The sequence below is a fragment of the Ranitomeya variabilis genome, chromosome 1, assembly GCF_051348905.1.
Source record: "Ranitomeya variabilis isolate aRanVar5 chromosome 1, aRanVar5.hap1, whole genome shotgun sequence".
Classification (NCBI taxonomy): Eukaryota; Metazoa; Chordata; class Amphibia; order Anura; family Dendrobatidae; genus Ranitomeya; species Ranitomeya variabilis.
Window position 1 is genome coordinate 418,601,804 of NC_135232.1, and position 22,059 is coordinate 418,623,862.

General features: G+C 43.7%; 1 protein-coding gene across 1 annotated transcript in view; it reads right to left on the bottom strand.

Moving 5' to 3' along the window:
* FREM1 (FRAS1 related extracellular matrix 1) overlaps window positions 1–22,059 on the bottom strand; it is a 364,890-nt gene that overhangs the window by 271,999 nt on the left and 70,832 nt on the right. Inside the window, exon 2 of the mRNA XM_077249240.1 lies at window positions 1,807–2,291. Coding sequence (XP_077105355.1) covers window positions 1,807–2,046 — 240 coding nt within the window. The 5' untranslated portion in view covers window positions 2,047–2,291. The remainder of the gene's footprint in view (window positions 1–1,806; window positions 2,292–22,059) is intronic.

Here is a 22,059-nt window from a genome sequence, read left to right on the forward strand (position 1 = left end):
GATAGATCGGGCGATTCGGAACACGTCGATACCAAATATGTGTAGGTTTGATTTTTTTTTTATTGATTTATTTTGATTGGGGTGATTTAAACTTTTATATTTTTTTTTTTTTCACATTTTTTTTCACTTTTTTTTTTTTTTTACTTTTGCCATGCTTCAATAGCCTCAATGGGAGGCTAGAAGCTGGCACAATGCGATCGGCTCTGCTACATAGCAGCGATCTGATGTTCGCTGCTATGTAGCAAAAATGCAGGTGTGCTGTGAGCGCCGACCACAGGGTGGCGCTCACAGCTACCGTGGATCAGTAACCATAGAGGTCTCAAGGACCTCTATGGTTACAATGTAGAAGCATCGCCGACCTCCAATCATGTGACGGGGTCGGCGATGCGCTCATTTCCGGCCGCCCGGCAGGAAGCGCCGGTTAAATGCCGCTGTCTGCGTTTGACAGCAGCATTTAACTAGTTAATAGGCGCGGGCAGATCGCGATTCTGCCTGCGCCTATTACGGGCACATGTCAGCTGTTCAAAACAGCTGACATGTCCCGGCTTTGATGCGGGCTCAACGCCGGAGCCCGCATCAAAGCGGGGTATCTGACCTCGGACGTACTATCCCGTCCGAGGTCAGAAAGGGGTTAAGACTCGGGAGAAGTTGAATTGCCACACAATAAGTCAAAATAAGCAACGCATGATTAACGTTTACAATCTTGAAAATAAAATCATTCATTACTAAGAATACAGAATAGAAGAATGCTTTTGGCCTGCCAATAAAATATCTTGCATTTGAATTTGACAGATAGATAGATATGAGATAGATAGATAGATAGATAGATAGATAGATAGACAGACAGATAGATATGGGATAGATAGATATGGGATAGATAGATAGATAGATAGATAGATAGATAGATAGATAGATAGATAGATAGATAGATAGATAGATAAAATGAAAAAAGGAACAGCATCAAAATACTACCTTAAATAACCGTGCAAAGCTTTCCAAACCACTATTGTAGGTGGTAAAAATATAAAGGAAAAAAAGGAAAACAGCACAAAATTAATGAAAAAAAGTGGACTTTTAATGCCTGAACGGCGTGGCAACGTTTCGGATGTGGTATCCTTTCTCAAGCAGTGCATACATACAAATGTCAGGTTTTTATACAGACCACAGGTACAATTCATTAATAATAAAATTACATCAATTTATCAAATAACATAATACTATAAAAGTGCCAAGTGAAGTAAAAAAGTGCATCAGTGCCGTGATTAAAATCTCTTGAAGATATCCTAATAACCATCATATCATGTAAAGCGATCTCACATTCTCCGTATAAGTACATTAAGTACCTAATCGCCATTATTAAATAATCCAGGTGTCCCTCCATGAGAAGCACAATCAAAAAAACTCACACATGTTAGTAGTTGCAGCCATCATATCTCCGGCGTTCTCAGAAGCGAACTGCGCATGTCTATGACGAAATTAGATAGATAGATAGATAGATAGATAGATAGATAGATAGATAGATATGAGATAGATATAGATATTAAATAGGTAGATAATGCATAGATAGATATTAAATATATAGGTAGATAGATATGAGATAGATAGATAGATAGATATTAAATAGATAGATAGATAGATAGATAGATAGATAGATAGATAGATAGGTAGATAGATATGATGTTGCTTATATTTCGTTTTCATAGCAATGTGTGTCTTCTTTAAGACCAAGTAAGATCTGCATTATTAACATGTTTATTTGGCACATGCAAATGTTTTCTGATTACAAAGAATTGTAAGTGCTCTTACCTGCGGAGATAACTTTCCGACTCTCTGTGTTATCGGTTCATTAACGATAACTTCCACTTTGCAGGCATCTTTCTCCTTGGGGATAGAGAACTGTAGGTCATTTTCTGATAAGTATCCAACCTGTCCTTTCATCACCGTGATCCCATTATTGACTTTGATAAAGGAAGAGCTCAGGAACCTCAAAGTCACTAATAATAAGGCGAGTGATGGATACACGTGACATCTCCAGAAGAGACTCATCTTTATCCTGATTTATATCCTAACATCTATGATCTTCAGCTAGAGTCTGTTTCCTTTTTAGGATTATTTTACACACCATCAGGCAGTAGCTATTCTTCAGTCATCTGTTCAACATGAAGAGTTGCCCCCCTCGTCCAAAATCTTGTCAACAACAAGCCCTTTCAGGAAGTCACGGTGCTTTAATAAAAGTTGTTGAAGAATTCTGACAAAGCCAGGCATTAATGTACTCCTTTTATTCTCTAATCCTACAAAATAAAGGGATAAAAGAAGGAAATTAAGTGTAAGATCAGTAAAAACAGTGGAGACAGAGAAACACAGATTTCTTCCTGGATATGGTTTGGCAAAGCTTGTGAGACCTGATTTTTAAGTAAATGATGAAGAACACAAATAAGAAATGAAACATACATAGGAATTGCACAAACTCGTCAAGTATTAGTTTACTAGCACTTTAGCAAGCATTACCTGGTCATTAAATGTTTTCCCTTCTTTGAGGATTTATTCTGTACTTTACTTCCTTGCTCAGACTTAGTGAAATGTGAACAGTGGGTTCTGCACCACAAATCCACAAATCCACAGCAAATTACGTATAGGACTATAGGTGGCAGAAAAACACTCCTCGTCATAAGAAATGAACAGTACTTCACTGCGATTTTATGTTTTGTAGTGATGCATGTTGACAGTTATTTCCTATTTTAAAGCATTTTTTTATTGTTAAAACATTGATTTTACACTAAAACATTTTTTTAATAAACTTTTATAAATGATAATTGTTAGTTCCCCCTAGGTGCCGCAGCAACCCTATGGTATTCCATGATGCCGTAAGGGATGGAACAGATATGTGACAGAAAGAACTATTGACTGTGGCATCCTGGTGATTAAACCGCTAAGATCTGAGCTACCTATGGTTCTTTCCATTGCAGATGTAGCTCAGCTGTATGTTCCCATCAGCTACCAATATGGAAGGTGTGGACACAACCCCTGGCCCTCGCAAAGTTTGCTGCTTCAGTGTTTTTTTGTTTTTTAAAATTATGCTCCATCATGGTGGAAAAAGCACTGTTCATCACTAAATTGTTCCTGGATTGTTAGGAGACGTTGTACATGGAGGATGGTAAGATACTATTCTTCATTCATAGCAGCCCAACACATAAATGGTTTCCGAATGCTTTATTGTTGACATCGCACAGGACTCCCAGTAACGCTAAGCTTTTCTTCTCCAGAAAATCATTCTTCCACAGGTCAAAGTCTGAAGTGGGCTTTATCAGATGAAATAATTTTATCCCAATCATCTGCAGTCCAATCCTTGTATTTTCTAAAGAATGTCAGTCTATCCTTGATGTTTTTCTTGGAAAGAAATGGCTTCTTTGCTACCCTTCGTGACACCAGGCTGTCCTTCAAAACCCTGACACTTGACATCTGCTTGCTGCCATTCCTGAGGAAGTTCTGCATTAGTGTAGAACCTTTTCCAGAGTCAAATCCTCTTTAGGAGATGATCCTGGCACTTGCTGGACTTTCTTGAGTGCCCTGAAGAGCAATTAAACCTCTATCTTTGAAGTTTTTGATGATCCAATAAATCATTGATTTAGGAGCACTCTTACAAGCAGCAATGTCCTTGCATGTAAAGTCTGCAAATGTTTCCTTTGAGGTAACCATATTAATCAGAAGACGACAAAGATTTCAAGTATCAGCCCCATTTTAAAGAAACCAATATGTTTTTATAATTCAGTCAGCATTACAGAGTGATATCAGATGCCTTGTCTTTAATATTATGTTCTACTGAGCTAACGAGACTATCAGTGAAATAATGTAAGCAGGTCCTTTTATGGCAGGGCTGAAATTCAGTGGAAATTTCATTCAGTTAATTTTCATGGCAAGGAATGTCTGCATTTTTGTGTCTTATCTGTTCACTCTTTATAACAATGGAGAGTTAATGTAAATTATCGCTATAAAAACTGAAGCAACAAACTTTGTGAAAACCAAAATTTCAATCAGTCTTAAACTTTTGGCCATGACTGTACATGTTCATTGTGGTGTGGGTAGTCACTCCTCCTTCCAGAGCATTAAAAATTTGTACCAATCATCTATATATAAAATCGTCTAAGGTCCACTTCCGTCTGTCTGTCCCGGAAATCCCGCGTCGCTGATTGGTCGCAGCCAGCTGGGCACGAACAATCAGCGACAGGCACAGTCTGGCTGCGAATTGGCCCACATAACGTTTTAGCAGTCTGTTAAATGGACTGCGTTACACCGCAGCATAACGCGGTGTAACGCAGTCCGTTAATGCTGCTATTAACCCTATAAGTGTGACCAATTTTTTGCTATTGATGCTGCGGGGACAATGGTAAGAGTTATATTCAACTGACAACAGCGAAAGCAGGCAGCGACTGATGGGACTACTACTCCCATCAACCTACACCTGCTGCCAATAACAGTAAGAGCTGATGGGAGTTTTCATCAGCCACCGCCTGCGCTATAAATAAATAAATAAAAATGGCATGGGTTCCCCTGTATTTTTAATAACCAGCCAGGTAAAACTGACAGATGGGGGCTGCTACCCTCAGCTATCAGTTTCAGCAAGGTTGCTTATCAAGAATAGAGGGGTCCCCATGCTGTTTTTTTTTAATTATTTAAATAAATAATTTAAAAAATGGCATGTGGTCCCCCCATTTTTGACAACTAGCCTTGCTAAAGCAGAAAGCTAGGGGCTGGTTTTCTCAGGCTGGTAAGGGGCCATGGATATTGACCCACCCAGCCTAAAAATAGCAGCCCACAGCTGCCCAGAAAAGGTACATCTATTATTGTAGGGGTTTCAAGTGGGATAATATTTGTGGAATTGATGTCACCTTCGTATTGTGTGGTGACATCATGCCCACGGCTTAGTAATGGAGAGGCATCTATAAGACACCTATCCATTACTAATCCTATAGTTATACTGTAAATATAGACAGAGCCAGAATAAAGTCCTTTATTACCCCAATTGCCACAGCTACAGGGTGAGTGGGAAGAGCCATGCAAAGAGCCAGAATTGCGCATCTAATAGATGTACCTTTTCTGAGCGGCTTGGGCTGTTATTTTTAGGCTGGGGGGTCAATATCCATGGCCCCTTACCAGCCTGAGAATACCAGCCCCCAGTTTGCTGCTTTAGCAAGGCTGGTTGTCAAAAATGGGGAGAGACCCCACGCTGTTTTTTCTAAATATTTAAATAATTTTAAAAAGCAACATGGGGACCCCTCTACTCTTATGGTGCAGGTGGAGGCTGATGAATTCTCCCATCAGCTGCCGCCTGCTCTCACTGTTATTAGCGGCAGAAGGTGTAGACTGATGGGAGCAATAGTCCATCAGCCACCGCCATGTGCTCTCACTGTTATCAGCTGAATTCAACTCTCATCATTATCCCCTGCTGGTGCTGGTTTGTGGCAGAGCAGGGGAGAATGATAAGAGTGGTCTTCAGCACCCGGCACTGGGGAACAGCACTAACAGTATTGCTGCTTCCCAGGCGCCGGTACATGTCACACTGATGACACACCGATGTCATCCGTGCGCACATGTGCGTGACATATTGTGGCCCGTGCTGCTAGTCCATGGAAACACGCTGACATGTACGCACACCCATTTACTTGTGTAAGTGTCTCCGGTACGTGTGAAAACTGTCAACACACACATATGGGACACACTGACGTGTCAAAGAGGCCTAAAGCATAGCACGCTGGTGACTAATTGATGCTGATCTATTTGCTGAAAATCCTGGTGATTTGCTGTCAGCCACCAGGAAGCTGCAAATAACCACTAATTTTGATGTGTGTTTCAGGACCACTTCTTGCAATTTTTTCTCTAAAAGCAGCATGATATAGGTATACCACATTTGAGTCATAAAAACAGGCATGTCTGAATAAAAAAAAGCCACAAAAGTATTTGTAAAACTGCATGAAAGTTATGTTATTTTTACAAGTGTGGCAGACCAGAAGTTTGGGTACCACAGTGGTTCTGCCTTCCTCTCGGGGAGGGTAATGCCATGCCTGGAGACAGGAGGGATCCCTTCGGCAAGTAATCGCACATTCAACACATTCTGACTCCAGGCCAGAAGGGGGAGCTCAAAACCCGGTTTTAGCGGAGCTTCCCTGATATACATTCTGGTCTGGAGGAGGAGTTAGTTAGTTTGGTGCAGACAAGAGACAGGGAAGGAGCAGAGAAGTGATTAGGAGCTAAAGGAGGGCTGCAACTGGGCCCCTCTAAGCAGAGCGCAGAAACCGAGCACTGGGAGCCCGAGGTTGTGGACAACTGCAAGTTCCACAGCAGAACCGGAGGGCAGAGAGCTGAAAGTAATCTGCCCACATAATACCTGAGGTACAGCAGCATTCCAGAGCCCGAAGTCACCGTATAAAGAGACCCCAGAGAAACGGCTCAAGTTGCCTACCGTGCAGGTACTGTTCCAAGACAGGACAGAATGAGGAACTTGTCAGGACACTGCAGGCAGCAAGGGACTAATAGCGTGAAGTGGAAGGCTCCCAAACTGACGTGTCAAAGGAGTTTCCACCTGTCTTCAGGCTGCCTGAATTCCATCTACACCTGTTGCCGGTACCCTGGACTGAGGCTGACTACAACAGTAAACCAGGTAAAGACTGCAACCCTGTGTCTTCCGTTTATTTACCAGCAACCCACCATCCTTTCCCAATACAGCGGGAGCCCTGGGGACCCCGCTTCACTTGTGAGAAGCGTCACCACCTTTGCTGCAGTAACATCACCCCAGAGGACCCCTTTAAGCAGCGTCAGTCCCCTTTGACCAAGAACCACAGGTGGCGTCATGAATACAAACTTTATTAAACCCTTTAAAGACCTTTCCTCTTTTACTTGAGTGCCCAGGGCCATGGACCGGGTCGCTGCCACCGTGACCACCCCTTTAACTGCGACCGGACCATGTACCGAGTATCCCCACTGCCCTGGCCGGCGACTCACAAGCCTAAGGAAATGCAACAAAGAAAAAGCCTGACCATGTTACTGTAAAATGTTGGAGAACACAAGATGCAGTCAAGCCAGGTTCTGCACAGTGGTAGTCATACTGGATGTTTTTAAAAATGGAAGGAGATGAGTTGTCTGAACTTTTGTTTATCCATTGACTCAGGATTAGACATGAGCGAATATGTTTGGCTCCCTTCTTATCCGAATAGCTATAGTGCTTACCAAAGAAGCTGCAGCGGGAACCCGGATGCCTGGAGCACTCTGATAATCAGGTTTCCGACGTTGCAGTTGCATGTGTCGTGACTGTGTGACATTCGCAAAACACAGGCTCTCCATGCATGTGTTGTGACTGTCACACAGCCGTGACACATGCAACTGCGACGTCGGAAACCTGATTATCGGGAGCGCTCCAGGTATCCAGGTTCCCGCTGCAGCTTCTTCAGAATGCTCTATAGCTTGCCTAATAAGGAGGGAGCCGAACATATTCGCTCATGTCTACTCAGGATCAGTGAAACATGGATGGAACAATTTAATGGCCGATTCTGATCCACAAAATAGATAAGAGAAGATAAGGACATGCTCTGAGTTTCAATTGGATCCATTTCTTAATTAGATGTCTATAGATTAATGAAAACTCTATGGGTTAATGTTAGCGTGAGCCCCTGACAGAAATGTTAGTGCAGTTGAGACTGTAGAACATTTCTGGTGTCTTTTACACCATTAAAGTGGTATAACTTTTGATGAATTTGCTTGTCAATCTTCCCCACACCCGGTCCCAGCCAAGCTTTGCCTATGCTGACTGGCATAAAAATGCCAAAAGTCACAAAACTTTACGCAACTTCAAGTTGCAATAACAGTTTACGACATATCAAGGTGTTTTACTCCAGAAAACTGTCAGAAACATCATTCTTGATGAATCGTCCCACAGTGTTTTTAGTTTTATCTCTTTTTAAACATCCATTATAGTGAAGCATTCAGAAAAAAAATGTCTATGCCTTACTCCTGTACAAAGACTTCCCATCTGCTTTTCCCATAAACACGCAAATGAAGAAGCAAGTCAGGAGACAGACTTTCATCTTACAAAGCGGCACTAAGGTGAGGAGCACAAATGAAGTGTTTACAAGCAAAGCTTCCGCAAGTGCCTGAGGCCGTGTTTTAATTGGTATGACAATGACCTTCCATTCAGCCATGGGAAAGAGACTTTATTGGAAAAAACAACCATAATTACGTACGCTTAAAAGCATAAATGTTCTGAGGATGAGCTCTAATTGTACAGACACACATGATCAAAATATACAAAGAGCAACACAGATGTTCATGCCAGCGGGTATCACCTAGGAAGCGGAAACCACTACCTGCAATCATGTACAGAGCTACAATAATACAGTGATATTTCTCATAAAACATTTCAATTAATGTGTTTATTAATTAATAAGGGACTAATCTGGAAATATACATCAATCTAGGAGTTTTCAATGTGTTTCAAGGAGTTTTTAATGCAAAAGCATACCTTGTGTAAATGTAGCAAAATCAACGTTTCTTTAAACCATTACTTTATTAACAAGATAGCAGTAGCGACATTACATCAAAAGCACGTGAGAGCTGCAGCCAATCACAATGCTCAGTGGTCATTACCAAGGAAGATAGTACAAGAGAGCTGAGCCCAGTGATTGGCTGCAGCAGTCACAGGCTGGAGGCAGCAATGAAGAGGCAGCCCTGGAGCAAGAGGTAAAAAAAAGGCTGATTATGCATTAAAAAGGTATATATAGAAAGCAACTTTAAAAAAATCACAAAAAAATATTTGGTAGTACCGCAGCTACAAAGACCTGTGAATAAAAATAATTTGTTATTTTTAATACACTACCGTTCAAAAGTTTAGGGTCACTTAGAAATTTCCTTATTTTTGAAAGAAAAGCACAGTTTTTTCCAATGAAGCTAACATTAAATGATTCAGAAATACACTCTATACATTGTTAGTGTGGTAAACGACTATTTTAGCTGAAAATATTTGGTTTGTAATGCAATATCTTCATAAGTGTATAGAGGTCCATTTCCAACAACCATCACTCCAGTGTTCTTATGGTACTTTGTGTTTGCTAACTGTGTAAGAAGGCTAATGGATGGTTAGAATACCCTTGAAAACCCTTGTGCAAGTATGTTAGCACAGCTGAAAACGGTTTTGCTGATTAGAGAACTTATAAAATTGACCTTCCTTTGAGCTAGTTGAGAATCTGGAGCATTACATTTGTTGGTTCCATTAAACTCTCAAAATGGCCAGAAAAAAAGAACTTTCATGTGAAACTCAAGTCTATTCTTGTTCTTAGAAATGAAGGCTATTGTATGTGAGAAATTGCCAAGAAACTGAAGATTTCCTACAACGGTGTGTACTACTTCCCTTCTATCCAGAGTAGAAAGAGAAGAGGGAGGCCCCACTGCACAACTGAGCAGCAAGACAAGTACATTAGAGTCTGTAGTTTGAGAAATCGACGCCTCACAGGTCCTCAACTGGCAGCTTCATTATATAGTACACGCAAAACACCAGTGTCAATGTCTACATTGAAAAGGCGACTCCGGGATGCTGGCCTTTACTGGCTATTAAAAGGAAAAGATTAATATGGGCAAAAGAACACAGACATTGGACAGAGGAAGATTGGAAAAAAGTGTTATGGACAGACAAATCCAAGTTTGAGGTATTTGGATCACACAGAAGAACATTTGTGAGATGCAGAACAACTGAAAAGATGCTGGAAGAGTGCCTAACGCCATCTGTGAAGCATGGTGGAGGTAATGTGATGGTCTGGGGTTGCTTTGGTTGTGGTAAAGTGGGAGATTTGTACAAGGTAAAAGGGATTTTAAATAAGGAAGGCTATCACTCCATTTTGCAACCCCATGCCATATCCTGTGGACAGCGCTTGATTGGAGTCAATTTCACAGATTATGCAAGAACTATTTAGGGAAGAAGCAGGGAGCTGGTATTCTATCTGTAATAGAGTGGCCAGCGCAGTCAACAGATCTCAACCCCATTGAGCTGTTGTGGGAGCAGCTTGACCGTATGGTACGCAAAAAGTGCACATCAAGCCAAACCAACTTGTGGGAGGGGCTTCTGGAAACATGGCATGAAATTTCTCCATATTACCTCTGCAAATTAACTGCTAGAATGCAAAAAGTCTGCAATGCTGTAATTGCTGCAAAGCGATAATTCTTTGACAAAAGCAAAGTTGGAAGGAGAAAATTATTATTTCAAATAAAAATCTTTTGTTCGAACCTTGTTAATGTCATCTGGACTAGATTCAATTAATTTGGCAACTTATTTAATTAATAAAAGTATGAGTTTTCATGGAAAACACAAAATTGTCTGGGTGACCCTAAACTTTTGAACGGTAGTGCATATTGCTGCAGTTTTCTTGCATCCCATTCCCCTAAATAAAGATGATAAAAAAAAATTGATCTGTAAATCAATCAGTAGTGTGACTTAATTGACAGAAAAATTAAAAAAGTTATGGCTTGCAAAAAATATGTTTTTGTTTTGCCAAATTAGTAAAATGTGAAAAAGTCTATATGTATTTGGTTTCACTGTATTCAGGCAAAAATATAAAATAAAGGGAACCTGTCAGCAGCTTCAAGCTGCCCCAACTACGGGCATGAATCAGTAACACAGCATGAATCACAGTCTGGCTGTGTTATTGCAGGCATAACTTAAAACACTTTACTGGAACTATACATCTACTATATAATTGTCTAAGGGTCACTTCTGACTGTCTGTCTGTCTGTCATGGAAATCCCGCATCACTGATTGGTCGCAGACCGAGGCCGCGACCAATCAGCGACGGGCACAGTCCGGCCGCGAATTGGCCCCTCCCTCCTCCCCTGCAGTCAGTGCCCCCTCCCTACTCCCCGCAGTCAGCACCCACATAGCGTTAACCGGACTGCCTTACACCACGGCATAACGTGGGCTGTGTAATATACCACGTGGCTGTGTAATATACTGCATGGGCTGTGCTATATACTGCGTGGGCTGTGTTATATACTGCGTTGGCTCTGCAATATACTGCGTCGGCTGTGCAATATACTACGTGGCTGTGCTATATACTACATGGGCTGTGCAATATACTACGTGGCTGTGCAATATACTTCGTGGCTGTGCAATATACTACTTGGCTGTGCTATATACTACGTGGGACTACATGGGCTGTGTTATATACTGCATGGGCTATGTTATATACTACGTCGCTGTGCAATATACTACGTCGGCTGTGCAATATACTACATGGGCTGTGTAATATATTACGTGGCTGTAATATACTGCGTGGGCTGTGCTATATACTACGTGGGCTGTGCTACATACTACGTGGCTGTGCAATATACTATGTGGGCTGTGTTATATACTACTTGGCTGTCTTATACACTATGTGGGCTGTGTTATACACTATGTGGGCTGTGTTATATACTGTGTGGGCTGTTATATATTACGTGAGCTATGTAATATACTACGTGGCTGTGTAATATACTGCGTGGGCTGTGCAATATACTATGTGGCTGTGCTATATACTACGTGGCTGTGCTATATACTACGTGGCTGTGCTATATACTACGTGGCTGTGCTATAAACTATGTGGGCTGTGCAATATACTATGTGGCTGTGCAATATACTATGTGACTGTGCAATATACTATGTGGGCTGTGCTACATACTACATGGCTGTGCAATATACTATGTAGGCTGTGTTATACACTACGTGGCTGTGTTATACACTATGTGGGCTGTGTTATATACTGTGTGGGCTGTATTATATACTACGTGGCTGTGTTATATGCTATGTGGGCTGCTATATACTACGTGGCTGTGCTATACACTACGTGGCTGTGCTATATACTACGTGGCCAACCACGAACAATCAGCGACAGGTGCACTCCGGCCGTGAATTGGCGCGGGATTTGAACCACGCTTCGCTAATGGTCGCGCCCGGCCAGCAAATTCTGTGTATTCATTGTATTATTCTAAAATCTTCATAAACTACATATATATTCTAGAATACCCGTTGCATTAGAATTGGGCCACCATCTAGTCTAGAATAATCAGTCTGAGGAAGGTCCATAGTGGCTTCTCCATGCCATACTCTTCGTGACTGGCGGGTCTCTGTGTGCATAATGAGAAACCTGTCAGTCAAAGAGATCATGGCTAGGACAAACCATCAGAACCGGCTTTAGACTAGTCAGTAGAGACACATAGTCCCTGGCCAGCTTTTCAAAGTATGTAGTCTCTGAAATGCCACAGCATCTCAGAGTAAAACATACCTGGTGCAATAACGTATCCATTGTCTACCTGCTCGAACAGTCCATAGGCAGCTTAGGACTACTGACCAATGGGAGGTAATATTACAATAAGAAGGCACAAAGGGAATGGGGGTAAAATTACTGCAATAAGAGGGCATAATACGGGGTCAATATTACTACAATAAGGACCAATCTTGGCAATAATACTACAAAAAGTAACAATGGGGAAATATTAATACAATAAGAAGGCACAATGGGGGGACAATATTCCATCAGTAAGGACCAAAGTAGGATTAATATTACAATAAAAAGGCAATGGGGGGGAGATATTGCTACAATAAAGACAAACAGGGGTAAATATGACTACAATAAGGCATAAGGGGGTAAATATTACCACAATAAGAAGGCATAATGGGGGTAAATATTATTACAATAAGGACCAATTGGGGCAATATTACTAAATTAAAAACCAATTGGGAGCAATATTGTTGTAATATTGCTACAAAAACTACCAAAGAGGCAATATTACTACAATAATGAGGCACAATAGGGGACAATATTGTGAAACTAAGGACCAGTGGGGTCAACATTATTACAATAAAAAGGTGGGACAAAATTACTACAATTAGCACAATATGGGGATTTAATGTATGGAGGTGTAGGGAGGAGAGCCAAGTTAAAGGTCTCTCCTGCGTGTCTGGGCCAGAACCGTCGGGGCTGTCACCAGTGTTGCAGGGGGAAGAGATTGCTGACTGGAGCAGTATAGGGCACCTGACTGATGGGCGGGCCCGACTTAAATAGCAGTTTGAGCGGGAAGACAGGACACTTAGTGGGGACCAAGCTCTTCACGGACCCACGCCCGTTAGCTGTTCCTATACCCCCAGCTAGCCAGACTGCTAATGCGTCCTACCCTCATCACAGAGAGACTTCCTCACTGGGTAGTGATCAGGATAGAGTACGGACCTTCACTCTGTTCACCATCGTGGAGGCACCGCTTAGTCCCAGGCCTGTGCCTGTGGCTGTGTCCGCTGGACTGTGTGCTCCTACTGCGGCCTTGCTCACTGAACTCACTACTTCTTCTTCTGTGCCGCTGACCATCACCCCTGCCTCACCGTGCGCATGGATCAGGAGATCACGTGCTGAAGAACCCGGAGGATTCGTCGTCGCAAGGAGAAAGTGCATCGCTCATCTGCGGGACCGGATCGGAGACATCTTGCTCCACTTAAGGCGCCGCCGGGGATCTTCCAGCCACCTTCCTCCAACCCACAGAGACTGATAAGTTAACCTGTTACATTTTATTGCATTTGACTTTTCCTCATCCTCGAATCACATCCTTTACCCCTCTGCTTGTATAATTACTGCTCATATATATATATATATATATATATATATATATATATATATATATATAAAGAACCTGTTAACCCTTGCTCTGTCTCCTGTGTGTCACTGCATCCTACGCATCTGCTAGCATCCTACAGAGGCACGGGGGGTTATTATGAAAATGAGACCTAATTAATGGCTTTATTATAAGCAGACACAATGGGGGCATTCCTATAAGGTCATGCAATGGAGATATTCTAATATAGCACAATGGGGCATTACTATAAGGAACAGTAGGGTAGCTACCGGGGGTCGAGGGGGCCATCGCCCCGGGCCCGGAGCTCAGAGGGGGCCTATATCAGCAGCGCGCTGATACAGTTACATTCTGCGGCAGAGCAGGGAGAATTGATCTCCGCTATGGGGCCCCTGAGCAGGCAGGGGGACCCGGTGCCAGCAGTAGGCCCCCGTCCTTCACTGCAAGGTCAGCTTTTTCGGCATTTAGCAGATACAGCTGACCACATTGATGAGGGAAGGAGCGCTACGCTCCTTCTCCCATCATCCTCCTGTCAGCGTCTGACATAACCGACGCCGACACTGACAGTGAGCGCAATGACGTCACCACCTGGCGCCCGCTATCAGGAGATGAGCAGGAGCTCAGAGCACCACAGGAACGAGGAGGAAGAGAGGTATTTATTTATTGCTTTTTTATGGGGGCTGCTTTATACTACAGGGTCTGCCTATGGGGGTGCTGCCTTATACTACAGGATCTGCCTATGGGGGTGCTGCCTTTTAATACAGGGTCTGCCTATGGGTGCTGCCTTATACTACAGGGTCTGTCTATGGGTGACTGCCTTATACTACAGGTTCTGCCTATGGGGTGCTGCCTTATATTACAGGGTCTGCCTATGGGGTGCTGCCTTATACTACAGGGTCTGCCTATGAGGTGCTGCCTTATACTAGAGGGTCTGCATATGGGGTGCTGCCTTACACTACAGGGACTGCCTATGGGGTGCTGCCTTATACTACACGGTCTGCCTATGGGGGTGCTGCCTTATATTACAGGGTCTGCCTATGGGGTCTTGCCTTATACTACAGGATCTGCCTATGGGGGTGCTGCCTTATATTACAGGGTCTGCCTATGGGGTGCTGCCTTATACTACAGGGTCTGCCTATGAGGTGCTGCCTTCTACTACAGGGTCTGCATATGGGGTGCTGCCTTACACTACAGAGACTGCCTATGGGGTGCTGCCTTATACTACACGGTCTGCCTATGGGGGTGCTGCCTTATGCTACTCTATCTGCCCATGGGGGTGCTGCATTATACTACAGGGTCTGCCTATGGGGTGTTGCCTTATACTACAGGGTCTGCCTATGGGGTGTTGTCTTATACTACAGGGTCTGCCTATGGGGTGCTGCCTTACACTACAGGGTCTGCCTATGGGGTGCTGCCTTATACTACAGGATCTGGCTATGGGGTGCTGCCTTATATTACAGGGTCTGCATATGGGGTGCTGCCTTATACTACAGGATCTGCCTATGGGGTGCTGCCTTATACTACAGGGCCTGCTTATTTGGTGCTGCCTTATAATACAGGGTCTATCTATTGGGTGCTGCATTATACTACAGGGTCTGCCTATGGGGTGCTGTCTTAAACTACAGGGTCTGCCTATGGGGGTGCTGCCTTTTACTACAGGGTCTGCCTATGGGATGCTGCCTTATACTACAGGATCTGTCTATGGGGCTGCTGCCTTATACTACAGGGTGTGCCTATGGGGTGCTGCCTTATAATACAGAGTCTGCCTATGGGTTGCTGTTTTATACTACAGGGTCTGCCTATGGGGTGCTGTCTTATACTACAGGGTCTGTCTATGTGGGTGCTGCCTTTTACTACAGGGTCTGCCTATGGGGTGCTGCCTTATACTACAGGATCTGTCTATGGGGCTGCTGCCTTATACTACAGGGTGTGCCTATGGGGTGCTGCCTTATACTACAGAGTCTGCCTATGGGTTGCTGTCTTATACTACAGGGTCTGCCTATGGGGTGCTGTCTTATACTATGGGGTGCTGTCTTGTGCTATAGACTCTGTCTATGGGGGTGCATTATACAATATAGAGTAGGCCTATGGGGGGTGCATTATACTATATTTAGGACAATCTGGTTCATTATACTATATGGAGGCTATCTAGGGGGGCATCATACAGTGTGGAGATTACAGTGATGGGGCCATCATACAGTGTTGGAGCTATCAAACTGTTTGGGGGCTACTAAGGGTCAGTATACTGTGTGGGTGGTATTATACAGTGAGGGGGCATTATACTGTGTATAAGAGAGCATCATACTCTGTATAGGGTAGCTGTACAGGGGGGAGACCCGGGACTTTATTAAATGTAAAGTGGGCACTTATTGTTATAGGGGAACCTTCAGGTTACTGTGACTGTCAAAGGGGCACACAGGGCCTTATTACTTTCTAGAGGGCAAAATGTGGGCACTGTTTTCTAGAGCACTTGCACCTGGCATTACTATATTCTAGAGGGGTGCTTTAGAATTTAGAAGGCACAGAGACCCACACAGCAGGGGCAGTAATAGGGACACATACAGCAGCAGCGGCTCAGTATTGGGGTATCAGCAGGATGAGGAGTTTGTGCAGGTTGGGAATAGATGGTGATGGCTGGAATGTGAGATGTGAAATGTGTCTTTGTTGTATTCTCTGCAGCCAAGTCCGAGCTGGAAGAAGTTGTCATGTCAGTCTGGGCCAGATGGAAAAGACGGGAAAAGTGAATGATTCCATCAGAAAGAATGCCCTCTGTAAGTCACTATATGTAACTGTGCTGTAATCACTTATATGTTCTGTAGGATTGACCATATGGCAGTAATATCTATGTTGGTCTTGAAGTAGAGATTATCTTCAGTAATAGTGCGGTCATCTGCTGAGGTTCTCCTCCACTATTAGGGTTCGTCACCCAGTTGTAATCAAGGTTACCTGATTAGGGGCCCACTCAGAAGCTTCGCCCCCCCTGAACCAAAACCCTAGCTACGCCTCTGTTAAGGAAGCATTATGATAGTAAAGAGGCATAGAATAGCATTATTATAATGGAAGAAAATAGGAACATTGTGTTATATTCTGCAGGGACGAGTCATGGATGGAAGAAGTGGTCCTGGTGGTCTGAGCTGAATGGGAAAGTAAAGGGAAAATGAATGCCTACAATCAGCGAGAACATCTTAACACTGAGTCACTGGATTGATCTACACACTATGCTCATATATGGTTTGCAAAGCACTAGTGTAGAACTGATATCTACCATTATATGGTCACTCTATAGTGGTAATATCAGTTTTAGTCCAGTAGTTTTGGTTATTGATGAGTATGGCACTTTTATCACTATACAATACAGTATATGCTGTACAAGTGGTTATAATACAATAGTTTTTTTTCAACTCGTGTATTACAGTATTGATGGTAATATTAATCTTGTTACAGTCATGTTTAAGAATGATCAGCAGTGTGGCATTATTTCATCACCATGTGCTGGAATTATTTAAGTGGTTATCCAGGACTATTTCATGTTTTACTTATAGATCTAAAAACATACAGGCAGTTAGTTGCTTACCACCTGCCTGTTTTGCCCAGCGTTGGTCCTTGCCAGCTCAGAGCGGTGACAGACCACTACTTCCTGCGATTCTGCAGCTTCTGGTGATGTCACCCCAGCAGAGCAGCTGCTTCTCTTCTGGTCTACTGTGTTAGTGGGTCGTGAATGCCAATGTCATGCTGATTGACAGCAGGCTGTCAATCAGTCTGACACTGGCAGTCACGCCCCGTTGACAGAGCAGTCCTGAAGAGGAGGAGCTGCTCTGTTGACATAAAGCAGTATAATCTTCAGCAGGAGCAATCTGTCATCACTCTTAGCAAGTGCCAGGTAGAACAGGCAGATAGTTCGCAGCTACCTGCCTGTTAGTTCTTAGCCCCATTAAAAGTCCCAGATCAGGACTTTAAACTTACAGGTGCTTCTCACAAAATTAGAATATCATCAAAAAGTTAATTTATTTCAGCTCTTCAACACAAAAAGTGAAACTCATATATTATAGAGTCATTACTAGAGATGATCGAATATTTCAATATTCAGTTTGGATTACGATTGCTGAATTTGCAATTTTCGCTGATTAATTCGTCAAATATTCGCCGAACATAACCGAATGCCATTCATGTCAATAAGAGGCAAATATAAACGAATGCACAACACCTTATAAAATGCTGCCAACATGCATCAAATGAGGGACAGACACCAGGAAAGTGGCTTAAATTCACCCACAGTACAAATTGTAGCATGGCACTTCAGAAATCAGCTGGGCATGCGGTATCAGGGTCTCGGACAGTATTTACAGCTTTCAATTGAACGTCACAGTAAGACGAGGTGGGTGAAGGATCGGTGTAGGGCTCCTTTGCTTGGAGCCCTGATACCACATGCAACCCCTCTACCTGCTTTCATGGTGAGCCACACTCAGGTGCACAAATATCAGTTTTGTAAACTACCATTGTCAGAAAAATTTAAGGATAGTAACACAGTTAGTTGAGTTCAAGAAAGTGGAGGCCTGACGGTCTCTGAGGCCTACTGCTACAGGCAACACGCACAAAGGAAACCCAACCAGGAGTGTTCGCATTTCCAAACATTATTGGCAGACACCACCAAAGTGGCATCACTTTCACCACAGTAGAAATAGTATAATAGGGACCGACAGGTCCACCACTATGCCCAATCCAGCAGATGAACATCCAACCAGAAGTGTTCACATTTAAACAAATGAGTGCCTTACACCACAGAAGTGGCATAAATTTCATGAGAGTAGAAATATTGGGACCGACAGGTCTTCCACTACACCCAATCCAGCAGATGAACAGCCAACCAGGAGTGTTCACATTTCCAAAAATTGTTATCCGACAATACCAAAGTGGGATCAATTTCACCACAGTTGAAATAGTATAATAGGGACTGACAGGTGTTCCACTACACCCAATCCAGCAGATGGACACCCAACCAGGAGTGTTCACATTTAAACAAATCAGGGCCTTATACCAGATAAGTAATAACATTTAAGGAGAGTAGAAATAATATATTAGGGACCGAAAGGTCTTCCACTACATCCAATCCAGCAGATGGATACCCAACCTGAAGTTTTCACATTTAAAAAAATGAGGGCCTGACACCACTGAAGTGGAATAAATGTCATGAGAATAGAAATAGTATACTTGGGACCGACACGTCTTCCACTACAGCTAACCCAGCAGATGTAGACCAACCATGACTGTTCACATTTCCACAGATTTGTGTTAACTGTTATGACCCCAATGGCAGGGGGTCTCAGAAATAGTTACCAAGTCTGCAAACACAAAAACCAGCTCATAGGGCAGTGGTAACTGGGCTGACCATATATCTAATCCTAGCACCACAAATAACAGCAGCCGGGGAACGTGCCTACGTTGATTCTAGACGTCTCGCGCCAGCCGGAGAACTAACTAACCCTAGAAGGGAAAAGAAAGTCCTTTCTTGCCTCCAGAGAAAAAGACCCCAAAAGTTGGATACAAGCCCCCAACAAATAATAACGGTGAGGTAAGAGGAAAAGACAAACATAAGAATGAGCTAGGTATTTAGCAAAGAGAGGCCCACTAGCTAATAGCAGAATATAGTAAGATAACTTATATGGTCAGCAAAAACCCTATCAAAAATATCCACGCTGGAAATTCAAGAACCCCCGAACCGTCTAACGGCCCGGGGGGAGAACACCAGCCCCCTAGAGCTTCCAGCAAGGTCAGGAATCACATTTAGTACAAGCTGGACAAAAATGAGTGCAAGCAAATAACTGAAAAAACAAAGAAGCAAGACTTAGCTTAATTTTGCACGAACCAGGACCAGCAGATAGGAGCAAACAAAAAGGATCTGATTACAACGATGCCAGGCACTGGACTAAGGATCCATGAGGTTTATATAGCAACACCCCTGGACTAACGACCCAGGTGGGTGCAAACTGAGGGAAGAAAATCCCAGAGTCATATCACTAGTAACCACCAGAGGGAGCCAAAAAGTCTAATTCACAACAGTACCCCCCCCCCCTTAAGGAGGGGTCACCGAACCCTCACTACGACCACCAGGGCGATCAGGATGAGCAGCGTGAAAGGCACGAACTAAATCGGCCGCATGCACATCAGAGGCAACCACCCAGGAATTATCCTCCTGACCATAGCCCTTCCACTTGACCAGATACTGAAGCCTTCGTCTGGAGAGATGAGAATCCAAGATCTTCTCCACCACGTACTCCAACTCGCCCTCAACCAACACCGGAGCAGGAGGCTCAACAGAAGGAACCACCGGCACAACGTAGCGCCGCAACAAGGACCTATGGAACACGTTGTGAATGGCAAACGACACCGGAAGATCCAAGCGAAAGGAAACTGGATTAAGGATTTCCAATATCTTGTAAGGACCGATGAAGCGAGGCTTAAATTTAGGAGAGGAGACCTTCATAGGAACAAATCGAGAAGACAGCCATACCAAAACCCCAACACGAAGTCGGGGACCCACACCGCGGCGGCGGTTGGCAAAACGCTGAGCCTTCTCCTGTGACAACTTCAAGTTGTCCACCACATGATTCCAGATCTGCTGCAACCTATCCACCACAGAATCCACCCCAGGACAGTCAGAAGGCTCCACATGTCCCGAGGAAAAACGAGGATGGAAACCAGAGTTGCAGAAAAATGGCAAAACCAAAGTAGCGGAACTAGCCCGATTATTAAGGGCAAACTCAGCCAACGGCAAGAAGGTCACCCAATCATCCTGATCTGCCGAAACAAAACACCTCAAATAAGCCTCCAGAGTCTGATTAGTTCGCTCTGTTTGTCCATTAGTCTGAGGATGAAAGGCAGACGAGAACGACAAATCAATGCCCATCCTAGCACAAAAGGATCGCCAGAACCTGGAAACAAACTGGGATCCTCTGTCAGACACAATATTCTCAGGAATGCCGTGTAAACGAACCACATTCTGAAAGAACACAGGAACCAGATCGGGAGAGGAAGGCAGCTTAGGCAAAGGCACCAAATGGACCATTTTAGAAAAGCGATCACATACCACCCAGATGACAGACATGCCCTGAGACACCGGGAGATCAGAAATGAAATCCATGGAAATGTGTGTCCAAGGCCTCTTCGGGACAGGCAAGGGCAAGAGCAACCCGCTGGCGCGAGAACAGCAAGGCTTAGCTCGAGCACAAGTCCCACAGGACTGCACAAATGACCGCACATCCCGTGACAAGGAAGGCCACCAAAAGGACCTAGCCACCAGATCTCTGGTGCCAAAAATTCCCGGATGACCTGCCAACACCGAGGAATGAACCTCGGAAATGACTCTGCTGGTCCACTTATCAGGAACAAACAGTCTGTCAGGTGGACAAGAGTCAGGTCTACCAACCTGAAATCTCTGCAACACGCGTCGCAAATCAGGAGAAATGGCTGACAAGATAACTCCCTCTTTAAGAATACCAACAGGTTCTGCGACTCCAGGAGAGTCAGGCACAAAGCTTCTTGAAAGAGCATCAGCCTTCACATTCTTTGAACCTGGTAAATACGAGACCACAAAGTCAAAACGGGAGAAAAATAATGACCAGCGGGCCTGTCTAGGATTCAGGCGTTTAGCAGACTTGAGATACATCAAATTTTTGTGATCAGTCAAGACCACCACACGATGCTTCATCCTGGCCCTGAGAAATAGCCAGCAAGGCTTTTTCTGCCTGAACTTCAAGATTGGGTTCCTCGTAAAGCAATCCGAGTGCCAGAAAAAACGCATCAATATTTGCCAATGCCGGATCTCCTGGCGCTAGCGAGAAAGCCCAATCCTGAGGGTCGCCCCATAAAAAAGAGATAACAATTTTAATTGCTGAGCTGAATCTCCAGATGAACGGGGTCTCAGAGAAAGAAACAATTTACAATTATTCCTGAAATTCATAAACCTAAATCGGTCTCCAGAGAACAGTTCAGGAATAGGTATTTTAGGTTCAGACATAGGACTACTGGTAACAAAATCTTGTATGCCCTGCACACGAGCAGCAAGCTGGTCTACACTTGTAATCAAGGTCTGGACATTCATGTCTGCAGCAAGCACAAGTCACTCAAAGGTAAAGGGGAGGAAGAGAGGAAAAAAAAAAAAAAACTCAGAATTTCCTTTCTTATAATCCCACTTCTGCAATGCATTAAACATTCAATGTTGGCCTGGCATACTGTTATGACCCCAATGGCAGGGGGTCTCAGAAATAGTTACCAAGTCTGCAAACACAAAAACCAGCTCATAGGGCAGTGGTAACTGGGCTGACCATATATCTAATCCTAGCACCACAAATAACAGCAGCCGGGGAACGTGCCTACGTTGATTCTAGACGTCTCGCGCCAGCCGGAGAACTAACTAACCCTAGAAGGGAAAAG